The 13,020-nt window shown below is 46.6% G+C and overlaps 1 protein-coding gene across 1 annotated transcript; it reads left to right on the top strand.

Annotated features, from left to right (window-relative positions):
• The first annotated feature begins 11,271 nt into the window (after nt 1–11,271).
• On the top strand, nt 11,272–12,798 carry LOC123447956 (myb-related protein Hv33-like). Its single transcript, XM_045124703.1, has 2 exons — nt 11,272–12,005; nt 12,132–12,798. Exons 1-2 carry the CDS (start codon nt 11,737–11,739, stop codon nt 12,694–12,696), a joined length of 834 nt encoding a protein of 277 aa, XP_044980638.1. The 5' UTR covers nt 11,272–11,736; the 3' UTR covers nt 12,697–12,798.
• The last annotated feature ends 222 nt before the right edge of the window (nt 12,799–13,020 follow it).

Raw genomic sequence — 13,020 nt, forward strand, 5'->3', positions numbered from 1 at the left:
TGTTTGCGATGCTGAAAGTCGCAGAGTCTGAACTCCGTAAAGAGCATCAAGTGTTGATGGTGAGCAAGACCACTAGTTTCAAGAGAAACGGCAAAGGCAAGAAGGGCAATTTGAAGAAGAGCGGCAAGCCTATTGCCAATCCGCCGAAGAAACCCAAGGCTGGACCTAAGCCTGAAACAGAGTGCTTCTATTGCAAGGGTATGGGTCACTGGAAGCGCAATTGCCCCAAGTATCTGGCAGATAAGAAGGCGGGCAAAGAAAAATCAGGTATATTTGATATACATGTTATTGATGTGTACTTAACCGGCTCTCGTAGTAGTGCTTGGGTATTCGATACCGGTTCTGTTGCTCACATTTGCAACTCGAAACAGGAACTGCGGAATAGACGAAGGCTGGCGAAAGACGAAGTGACGATGCGCGTAGGAAATGGTTCCAAGGTTGATGCAATCGCCGTCGGCACAGTGTCACTTCAGCTACCATCGGGATTAGTGATGAACTTAAATCATTGTTATTTAGTGCCTGCGTTGAGCATGAACATTATATCTGGATCTTGTTTATTGCGAGACGGTTACTCTTTTAAGTCTGAGAATAATGGTTGTTCTATTTCTATGAGTAACATCTTTTATGGTCATGCACCGAATGTGAGAGGATTGTTCATATTGAATCTTGATAGCGATACGCATATACATAACATTGAGACCAAAAGAGTTAGAGTAAACAATGATAGCGCCATATTTTTGTGGCACTGCCGTTTAGGTCATATTGGTGTAAAGCGCATGAAGAAACTCTATGTTGATGGACTTTTGGAGTCACTTGACTTTGATTCACTTGACACGTGCGAACCATGCCTCATGGGCAAGATGACTAAGACTCCGTTCTCCGGAACGATGGAGCGTGCAAGTGACTTGTTGGAAATCATACATACCGATGTGTGTGGTCCAATGAGCGTAGAGGCACGCGGCGGATATCGTTATTTTCTCACCTTCACTAACGATTTAAGTAGATATGGTTATGTCTACTTGATGAAGCACAAGTCTGAAACATTTGAAAAGTTCAAGCAATTTCAGAGTGAAGTGGAAAATCATCGTAACAAGAAGATCAAGTTCCTACGGTCTGATCGTGGGGGTGAATATCTGAGTTTCGAGTTTGGTGCTCACTTAAGACAATGTGGAATTATTTCGCAGTTAACACCGCCTGGAACACCACAGCGTAATGGTGTGTCCGAACGTCGTAATCGTACTTTGTTAGAGATGGTGCGATCTATGATGTCTCTTACTGATTTGCCGTTATCGTTTTGGGGTTATGCATTAGAAACAGCTGCATTCACTTTAAATAGGGCACCATCAAAATCCGTTGAGACGACACCATACGAACTGTGGTATGGCAAAAGGCCAAAGTTGTCGTTTCTTAAAGTTTGGGGATGTGATGCTTATGTCAAAAAGCTTCAGCCTGAAAAGCTGGAACCCAAAGCGGAAAAGTGCGTCTTCATAGGATACCCAAAAGAGACAGTTGGGTACACCTTCTATCTCAAATCCGAGGGCAAAGTGTTTGTTGCTAAAAACGGAGCTTTTCTCGAGAAGGAGTTTCTCTCGAGAGAATTGAGTGGGAGGAAGATAGAACTTGACGAGGTTGTCGAACCTCTCATCCCTCTGGATGGTGGCGCAGGGCAAGGGGAAACCTCTGTCGTCGCGACGCCGGTTGAGGAGGAAGCTAATGATGATGATCATGAAACTCCAGTTCAAGTTTCCGTTGAACCACGCAGGTCGACGAGATCACGCGCTGCTCCAGAGTGGTACGGTAATCCCGTCTTATCAATCATGTTGTTAGACAACAATGAACCTGAAAATTATGAAGAAGCAATGGTGGGCCCAGATTCCAACAAATGGCTAGAAGCCATGAAATCCGAGATAGGATCCATGTATGAGAACAAAGTGTGGACTTTGGAGATACTACCTGAGGGCCGCAAGGCTATTGAGAACAAATGGATCTTTAAGAAGAAGACGGACGCTAACGGTAATGCCGTTTATAAAGCTCGACTTGTGGCAAAGGGTTTTTCACAAGTTCCAGGAGTTGACTACGATGAGACTTTCTCACCCGTAGCGATGCTTAAGTCCGTCAGAATCATGTTAGCAATAGCTACATTTTTCGATTATGAAATCTGGCAGATGGATGTCAAAACGGCGTTCCTTAATGGTTTCCTTAAGGAAGAGTTGTATATGATGCAACCCGAAGGTTTTGTCGATCCTAAAAATGCTGACAAGGTGTGCAAGCTCCAGCGATCCATTTATGGACTGGTGCAAGCATCTCGGAGTTGGAACAAACGCTTTGATGAGGTGATCAAAGCATTTGGGTTTATACAAGTGGTTGGAGAATCTTGTATTTAAAAGAAAGTGAGTGGGAGCTCTGTGGCGTTTCTAATAATATATGTGGATGACATATTACTGATTGGAAACAACGTAGAGTTTTTGGAGAGCATGAAAGGTTACTTGAATAAAAGTTTCTCTATGAAGGACCTAGGAGAAGCTGCTTACATTCTAGGCATTAAGATCTATAGGGATAGATCAAAACGCCTGATAGGACTTTCACAAAGCACATACCTTGATAAAGTTTTGAAGAGGTTCAAAATGGAACAGTCCAAGAAAGGGTTCTTGCGAGTTTTACAAGGTACGAGATTGAGTAAGACTCAGTGCCCAGCAACTGATGAAGATAGAGAGCATATGCGCTCCGTCCCCTATGCTTCAGCCATAGGTTCTATCATGTATGTGATGTTGTGCACTAGACCGGATGTTAGCCTGGCCATAAGTATGGCAGGTAGGTTCCAGAGTAATCCAGGAGTGGATCACTGGACAGCGGTCAAGAATATCCTGAAGTACCTGAAAAGGACTAAGGAGATGTTTCTCGTGTATGGAGGTGACGAAGAGCTCGCCGTAAAAGGTTACGTCGATGCAAGCTTTGACACAGATCCGGACGACTCTAAGTCGCAAACCGGATACGTATTTATTCTTAATGGGGGTGCAGTAAGCTGCTGCAGTTCCAAGCAAAGCGTCGTAGCAGATTCTACATGTGAAGCGGAGTACATGGCTGCCTCGGAGGCGGCTAAGGAGGGTGTCTGGATGAAGCAGTTCATGACGGATCTTGGAGTGGTGCCAAGTGCACTGAATCCAATAACCTTGTTCTGTGACAACACGGGTGCCATTGCCTTAGCAAAGGAACCACGGTTTCACAAGAAGACCAGACACATCAAACGATGCTTCAACCTCATCCGCGACTACGTCGAGGAAGAGGACGTAAATATATGCAAAGTGCACACGGATCTGAATATAGCAGACCCGCTGACTAAACCTCTTCCACGGCCAAAACATGATCAACACCAGAATTGTATGGGTGTTAGATTTATTACAATGTAATTCACATGGTGATGTGAGGGCTGGATTATTGACTCTAGTGCAAGTGGGAGACTGTTGGAATTATGCCCTAGAGGCAATAATAAATATGGTTATTATTATAATTCCTGTATCAAGATAATAGTTTATTATCCATGCTATAATTGTATTGAATGAAGATTCATTTACATGTGTGGATACATAGACAAAACACCATCCCTAGCATGCCTCTAGTTGGCTAGCCAGTTGATCGATGATAGTCAGTGTCTTCTGATTATGAACAAGGTGTTGTTGCTTGATAACTGGATCACGTCATTGGGAGAATCACGTGATGGACTAGACCCAAACTAATAGACGTAGCATGTTGATCGTGTCATTTTGTTGCTACTGTTTTCTGCGTGTCAAGTATTTATTCCTATGACCATGAGATCATATAACTCACTGACACCGGAGGAATGCTTTGTGTGTATAAAATGTCACAACGTAACTGGGTGACTATAAAGATGCTCTACAGGTATCTCCGAAGGTGTTAGTTGAGTTAGTATGGATCAAGACTGGGATTTGTCACTCCGTGTGACGGAGAGGTATCTCGGGGCCCACTCGGTAATACAACATCATACACAAGACTTGCAAGCAATGTAACTTAGTGTAAGTTGCGGGATCTTGTATTACGGAATGAGTAAAGAGACTTGCCGGTAAACGAGATTGAAATAGGTATGCGGATACTAACGATCGAATCTCGGGCAAGTAACATACCGAAGGACATAGGGAATGGCATACGGGATTATACGAATCCTTGGCACTGAGGTTCAAACGATAAGATCTTCGTAGAATATGTAGGATCCAATATGGGCATCCAGGTCCCGCTATTGGATATTGACCGAGGAGTCTCTCGGGTCATGTCTACATAGTTCTCGAACCCGCAGGGTCTGCACACTTAAGGTTCGACGTTGTTTTATGCGTATATGAGTTATATGGTTGGTTACCGAATGTTGTTCGGAGTCCCGGATGAGATCACGGACGTCACGAGGGTTTCCGGAATGGTCCGGAAACGAAGATTGATATATAGGATGACCTCATTTGATTACCGGAAGGTTTTCGGAGTTACCGGGAATGTACCGGGAATGACGAATGGGTTCCGGGGGTTCACCGGGGGGGCAACCCACCCCGGGGAAGCCCATAGGCCTTGGGGGAGACCCACCAGCCCTTAGTGGGCTGGTGGGACAGCCCACAAGTGGTCTATGCACCAAGAGAAGAAAAATCAAGAGGAGAAGAAAAAAAAAGGAGGAGGTGGGAAGGGAGGAGGACTCCCTCCAACCAAACCGAGTCCAACTCGGTTTGGGGGGGGCGAGTCCTCCCCCTTGGCTCGGCCGACCCCCTTGAGGGTCCTTGGACCCCAAGGCAAGGCCCCCTCCCTCCCACCTATATATACGGAGGTTTTAGGGCTGATTTGAGACGACTTTTCCACGGCAGCCCGACCACATACCTCCACGGTTTTTCCTCTAGATCGCGTTTCTGCGGAGCTCGGGTGGAGCCCTGCTGAGACAAGGTCATCACCAACCTCCGGAGCGCCGTCACGCTGCCGGAGAACTCTTCTACCTCTCCGTCTCTCTTGCTGGATCAAGAAGGCCGAGATCATCGTCGAGCTATACGTGTGCTGAACGCGGAGGTGCCGTCCGTTCGGTACTAGATCGTGGGACTGATCGCGGGATTGTTCGCGGGGCGGATCGAGGGACGTGAGGACGTTCCACTACATCAACCGCGTTCTCTAACGCTTCTGCTGTACGGTCTACAAGGGTACGTAGATCACTCATCCCCTCTCGTAGATGGACATCACCATGATAGGTCTTCGTGCGCGTAGGAAAATTTTTGTTTCCCATGCGACGTTTCCCAACAGAAGGCACATGGCACACAAGCGAGCAAGAAAACCGGCAAAGGCAAACGACAAAGGCAAAGAAAATGGCGAAGGCGAAAGGCAAATGAAAACGGCAAATGTGAAGTGGGGGAGAGGAAAACGAGAGGCAACTGGCAACAAAAGTTAATGCAAGAGAAGAGTTTGTGAGACCTACTTGGATAGATCTTGATTTCTCCTCCCCGGCAACGGCGCCAGAAATAGGCACGTTGTCGGGAAATTATCTTGACGTGCTCCTCCCCAGCAACGGCGCCAGAAATACTTCTAATATCAGTTGTGCTTCCCTTGCAATGGCGCCAGAAATTGTCGTGTTGACGGCACCAGGAATCCTTCAGCTACGGCTATGCCTTAAGGGACTTCCTAGGCAAGTATGCAAAAGATTTCCCCCGTGGCCTTTGAGCCTTGCGTTGGTGTTCCCTGAAGCGGAAAGGGTGATGTAGCACAGCGGTGGTAAGTATTTCCCTCAGTTTGAGAACCAATGTATCAATCCAGTGGAGGGGTATCACAAGATCCTGCACAAACACAAAAGCTTGCTCCCAACGCTATGAAGGGGTTGTCAATCCCTTATAGATTGTTCGCCAAGTGAGAACTGAAAGCAACAAAGTAACAAAGCAAAGTAAAAGCGGAGATGTAAATGATGGATGTGAATAGACCCGGGGGCCGTAGTGTTTACTAGTGGATTCTCTCATGAAAGCAAGTAGACGGTCGGTGAACAAATTACTGTCGAGCAATTGATAGAACCGCACAAAGTCGTGACGATATCTATGCAATGATTATTTCTATAGGCATCACGTCCAAAACAAGTAGACCGATACTGTCTGCATCTACTACTATTACTCCACACGTCGACCGCTATCCAGCATGCATCTAGTGTTTTAAGTCCATAAGAACAGAGTAACGCCTTAAGCGAGATGACATGATGTAGAGGGATAATCTCAAACCAATGATAAAAAACCCATCTTTTTACCCTTGATGGCAACTACTTGATGTGTGCCTTGGTGCCCCTACTGTCACTGGGAAAGGTGACCACATGACAGAACCCAAAACCAAGCACTTCTCCTATTGCAAGAATCATGGATCTAGTTGGCCAAACAAAACCCAAGACTCGAAGAGACTTACAAGGATATCAAATCATGCATATAAGAAATCAGCAAAGACTCAAATATATATCATAGATAATCTGATCACAAATCCACAATTCATCGGATCTCGACAAACACACCGCCAAAGAAGATTACATCGGATAGATCTTCATGAAGACCATGGAGAACTTTGTATTGAAGATCCAAGAGAGAGAAGAAGCCATCTAGCTACTAACTACGGACCCGTAGGTCTGAAGTGAACTACTCATGAGTCATTGGAGGGGCGATGATGATAATGAAGAAGCCCTCCAACTCCAAAGTCCCCTCCGGTGGGGTGCCGGAAAGGGTCTCCAGATGAGATCTCGCGGAAACAGAAGCTTGCGGCGGCGGAAAAGTATTTTCGAGGCTCCCCTGATTTTTTGCGGAATATTTGGGAATTTATAGGCCAAAGACCTAGGTCAGGGGGCGGCCAGGGAGACCACAAGCCTGCCCACCGCCGCCTCTCCCTGGTGGCGTGGTGGGAGCTTGTGGGCTTCCTGGAGCCCACCTGGCTTGACCGAAAGGCCCCTGATCTTCTTCCGTTCGGGAAATAATCATTTCGGGGTTTTTCTTCCGTTTGGACTCTGTTCCAAAATCAGATCTGAAAAGAGTCAAAAACACACAAAAAACAGGAAGTGGCACTTGGCACTGAATTAATAAGTTAGTCCCAAAAAGATATAAAAGGTACATAAAACAACCAAACAAGACAAGATAACAGCATGAAACCATCAAAAATTATAGATACGTTTGAGACGTATCACTGATCCTCAAGATCAGAGATGGTAAGATTTGTTGAACCAGTTTGCAAGACCAACAACCAAAGACGAAGAACAGTTTGGAAGAACCGAGGAGCGTCCCCAACTTGAAGACCCGTGCTTGGAAATCGGAAAGTCATTGGCGGCCAAACTGGTTTTGGTCGAACATAAATGGGGAGAAGAACTCGCCTCGCAAGCCGAAGACTTTAGACGGCCAGTTTGGGGGCTATTGAGGGAGTCCAGGATTAAGGGGTCCTCAGGCCGCCGGCCTATCTCTATGGGCCGCACTCGTGGGCTATTTCGGGCAGCCGGTGATATATACGAGGAAGATTCTACAAGACTTTGTGATCAAGACCAGGACTCCTCTCCACCAACATAGCCGACTAGGACTCTTATTATCCTAGGCCTCCCGTGTGTTATATAAGCCGAGGCCAATTTAGTTGATAGATATTCATTAGACATAACGTCTAAATCATTAGGGTTTAGACCACAACATATGATCTCGAGGTAAATCAACTATGTACTCGATACTCCGTCATCAATATAAACAAGAGCGGGACATAGGGTTTTACTTCCATCAAGAGGGCCCGAACGTCGGCAAACATCGTCTCGTTTGTCCCTTGTTACCCATTGATCAAAGATCCACACTTAGGACCCCCTACTCGAGATCAGCTAGTTTTGACACCGATACTACTCCCCTATCTGGTGGGGTCGCAGTGTGGGCGGGCTGGATCCGAATAAAACTTAGGCTATGAGGGGCTCCTAGCAAATTGACTGACCTTGCATCGTGCATGGCCGAGATCATGATCACCATTGGGGGCACTCTAAGGCCGTCGGCGCGGGCCATCCCCCCTTGAGTGCGTCACTATAATTTGCATGCTCGGGAAACAACGGGGGGTCACCTGGAATTCCGTAGTCTCTACGAGATTTCCATCGGCGAAGATCTAACCAGCATGCTTACAACCTAGTCTAGCCTCCGTAGCAGGCGAGAAGGTGGTTGTCGCGTGGAGCATCGGTTGGGGTTTTCGGAGCGGCATTGTATCTAGTGAGTTGACGGGATGTGCGTGGGTGAGTGAAATGGCAGTGAAGGTGGAATAGTTTATTTATCAAGGGTGGAATAGAAACACCCACCTATGTATTGAGAAAATATCTGTGAATGGTATTGTAATATTGATTCGGGCTATCATAAAACTCAAAGTGAAACTGAAACTGTAACTGCATCGTGAAACGCACACTTCATCTTGAGACTGAAACTGCACTTTACTTTGTGTGAAAACTGCTCACATAGTACAAATTTTCCTTGACAACTTTGTTGTGAAATCAAACTGAAACTGGGCAGAAAACTAAATCTTTATTTTTGAAGGAAACACTACAAGCTTTGTGATATGTCTTCGATGTATCTATAATTTATGAAGTATTCATCATATATTTACTTCAATTCTATGTGGTTCATTTTTAATTATTTATATGGACTAACATATTAATCTGGTGCCCAGTGCCAGTTGTTATTTATGGCATATTTTTTGTTTAGTAGAAAATCCATATTTAGGAAGGTCCAAACACAATGAAAAGTTACGGGGCTTTTTTTGTGGAAAATAAGAAACACCAGAAGCTTTGGGAGGCAGCCATAAGAGGCTTGAGGTGCACACAAGCCTAGGGGGCTCCCCCGCTAGGCCGCGCCCCCAGGTTTGTGGGGCCCTCATGGCTCTGTTCAAACTAATTTCAAAATTATAAACTATGTAATATTCCAAAACCCTCGGAGCGGAACCTGGAACAATTTTATCTCCGGCAAAAATCTCTATTCTAAAGCGATTTCATCTGGAGCCCTTTGTCGATGCCCTCACGGAAGGAGAAGCCATCACGGAAGGTCTCTTCATCAACCTTGTTGCCTCCATGGTGATGTATGAGTAGTTCATCCTTCGTGATGAGGCTATGTACTAGTAGCTATGTGTTTGAACTCCCACTCCCATGTTCTTGATGAATTTTTATCTGGATGTATCATGAACTTTGTTAAAATAGTTGAACGCTACGATGTTCATCTCCCTCTATCTCTTTTTGTGTTGAATTAAGTCATGTTCTTTGAGGTTTCTTTATGTTAGATTGAATACTACTTTGAGATCAATTGATGCATGTGTAACTGACGGACACCCGTGATGATATGGGGGTAATATAGGTGAAATAAGAGTTGAACAATATGTATCATATGGTGTCATCGTAGTACGATTTCTAGGACTATCCGTGGCACTTTGGGGGTGGTTCGCAAGATTGATTGAAAAGACGATACACGATTTCATCCTACTTTCTTCAATAGAAATAGATACTTTGGAGTGATTCTTTGCTGCACTTTGAGGGATTATCACGTGGTTCAATTATGTTAATGATGTTTAAATACTTCACTAGTAAAAGTATAAACCCAGGCCTTATTTTCAAGCATTGGCACACGTATTTGCTCACTTTTGTAATTTGCTATCTTACTATTTTTATCTGCTCACGTTATAAAAACCTATATCTACCATTCATATTACACATATATGACCATCTCTTTGACAAATTAGTGCATCTATACAACTCACAATTGTATTTATTGTGTTGAGGACACAAGAGATTACTTGTATTTAATTGCATGGTTGTTTGAGAGAAACTCACCTTCATCCTACACTTTCCATGAATTGACAAACCTTAGGTCATCTATTTTAGAAAAAATTGATGTTGTCCTACGAAACTCTGCGGTTCGAGGTACAACAAAGTCTACAAAAGTAAAGTTGCATACTAGACATCACTTTGCTCTAATCTAGTCAAATCAAACTAAAAATGCCTACATTATAAAACTGAAAAATACCTACTGATGTAGTTGAATTAAGATTTGACTAGACATTGAAAATTCGAGTTTCACCATACAAATTTAAACCACACCTAGCACAATATCGATCGAAAAAAACCAAATTCAATATACAATCTTTGAATCCAAATTCAATTTCAGATTAGAGATGCAAACCATACTTAACATAACATTGACATAAATCAAACCAAATTGAGATTACAATCTCTGGATCAAAATTCAGTCTCAGAGTAGAGATGCTATTTATGAAACCAAATACAAAGAAACATTCTGATAAACTAAAAAAAATTCCATCTAACTTTTAAGATGGACAAACTAGTGCAAAATAAATGTAGATGAAAATTTTCATCTACGTCTATTTTGCACTACTTCATCTCTACTTGTATTACTTAAGTTTATTTGCCAATCTAAATACACTTGCATCCTTATAAACGGGAAAGAAGGTAACATCTTATTATTGTTTTTTTTACTCCCGTACAAATAGTCACGACTCTAAATCAGGCACGAAATGTACAACACCGAGCAACAACGGTGACAGATCAGTGCACCCCGAGGCACCGTTGTCAAAGCCCCCACGAAGCAAACACCAAAACGATCCATCGATTGATACCTCAGCATCCAAAAACAAAATGACCAGTGGTGACTAGGTTCACTGACCGTTCTCCCCCCTTCTGGAACAGCTGTGCACCAACCTCCGCCGGTCGCCGGCTAGCCGGCCGGCCGCTGTTCGCCGAAGCGACGTGCCCGCGGGGGACACCAACGACTACCACCGCGTAGCTTTTCCTTGGGTTCGAGTGATTAGTTTGCACTGCACGACGGAGCAGAGCTCATCATGTCTGTATTTGGACACGCACCGCTGTTGGACGGGACGCCGTTCGGCCCCCTTGCGGGCACCCTGATTGAACGTCCAGGTCGGCAGGGCAGGGCCGCTAATTCATTGGCCCGACGTGATTTGTGACTTGATTTGAGCAATCAGTGAGCTGAGCCACTGTTGATTAAGCTGAAAATGAGTAAATCACGCGACACCGTGATCTGGTGCCATGACGGGATTCTTAATTGCTCCGTACGAGTTGGGATCGGCAGGTCCCCGGCGGCATTGATGGCTTACGGTTGCCGTTTAATTAGCAGTGCCGTGTTAAGGTGCTCTTGGTTAGCAGCGTGGAGCCTCCGGGTTCGGAAAGCCGAGCTTCTTTTCTCGTGCGGGGAAGCCCATGTCGCCAACCAACACCGTACCGTGTGTATGTAAGGGAGAGAAAGACACACGGAGCGGAGCGGAGCAGAGCGCGCTCTCTCCCTGACACGGTGCCCAGTCCTAGCAAGGCGAGAGCGCGCGCACGGACGGGGCCGGCACACACACTATTTGATCCCACGGTGTGCCACAAACCGCAGGTGTCTTGAGCTGCAATCCATTGCCTCTGCGCCTTGCTTCGAACCTACTTGATCGCTGCCTCATCTCACTCACTCACCAAGCTCCTCTCTCTCTCTCTCTCTCTCTCTCTCTCACCCCCTTTGCCCAGTGAGCTTGCGGTTCTTGCCACGCACGCCTCCGCCCATATATACCCGACCATATAACACCACCAGGCAACCATCGATCGGTAGGAAGCAACCGTCGCTCCATCTTACCCATCGCCGTCACATCCATCCAATTCCAAGCTCGTCGGAGTTGCTCCGGCGCCAACAACTGCCGGGAAGATTAGGCGCACGCACGCTCGTCCGGCCGGCGTTAATGGGACGTCCGACGTCTGGGGGCGCGGAGCAGCCCAAGCTCCGCAAGGGGCTGTGGTCGCCCGAGGAAGACGAGAGGCTCTACAACCACATCATCCGGCACGGCGTCGGCTGCTGGACCTCCGTCCCCAGGCTCGCCGGGCTGCACCGGTGCGGCAAGAGCTGCCGCCTCCGCTGGCTCAACTACCTCCGCCCCGACCTCAAGCGCGGCACCTTCTCGCAGCAGGAGGAGGACGACATCGTCGCGCTCCACCGGATCCTCGGCAACAGGTCAGTCCGCCAGCGCAATGCATTCAGTCCGTATTATTTGCGCACCGCGGAGCACGGGAGAACGAGTGAGTTGCCGGAAAATTTTTGGACGACTTGCTGACGCGTGACGTGTGTGCGTGCGTGCAGGTGGTCACAGATCGCGTCGCACCTGCCGGGCCGGACGGACAACGAGATCAAGAACTTCTGGAACAGCTGCATCAAGAAGAAGCTCCGCCAGCAAGGCCTGGACCCCGCCACGCACAAGCCCATGGCCGCCGGCGCAGCCCCGGCGGCATTGCCGGACGCGGAAGTGGAGGACCGTAAGCCCCTTGCCGCGGCGGCCGACGGCGGCCTCGCTCTGAAACAGTCAGCGGGGTTCGATCCGTTCCCGGTGTGCGCCGATTACGGCGGCGGGCTCAGCGGTGACCTCGGCGCCGCACTGTACGCCCAGTTCGGGGATTGCAAGGACGCCGGCGACTACAGCTGCGTGCTGGACGTGTCGGAGAACCTGGGCTACGGGGAGAGCTCGAGCAACAGCAGCAACTGGAACTACGGCGGCGAGGTGGGCAGCGTGCTGGACGGCGAGGTGCCGCACTGGGCCAAGGCGGAGATGGAGCGGCAGCACGACGAGCCGCTCGATTACAAGTTCTCCTTACCCTACCAAGAAAGCCTCCACACAAATTTCGAGTTCAATTTGGAACAATACTTCTGATCTTTTTCTTTCTTTACGTATTCAAAAATATTTCCCTACTTTCTCCCTTCATTTTTATAAGAGACAAGGGTCACACCATTAAAGCGCAAATTAGTGATACTTCAGGTATTTTCTAGCAGTAATTCCAATTTCATAGGTGAGACAAAACTAGGATGGTGCGTGTTGCGGCACCGTCCATTTCTCCGACAGAACTATAGGAATTTGTACAAATATATGAAATCGAAATTGCAGGAACTAACCAATATATTTCGTGTAATAATTGGAAATATAATTGGCAATGAATAAATTAATTCGTCCATAGCTGGCAATGAAACTTTTACAAGC

Source organism: Hordeum vulgare, chromosome 1H, assembly GCF_904849725.1.
Source record: "Hordeum vulgare subsp. vulgare chromosome 1H, MorexV3_pseudomolecules_assembly, whole genome shotgun sequence".
Classification (NCBI taxonomy): Eukaryota; Viridiplantae; Streptophyta; class Magnoliopsida; order Poales; family Poaceae; genus Hordeum; species Hordeum vulgare.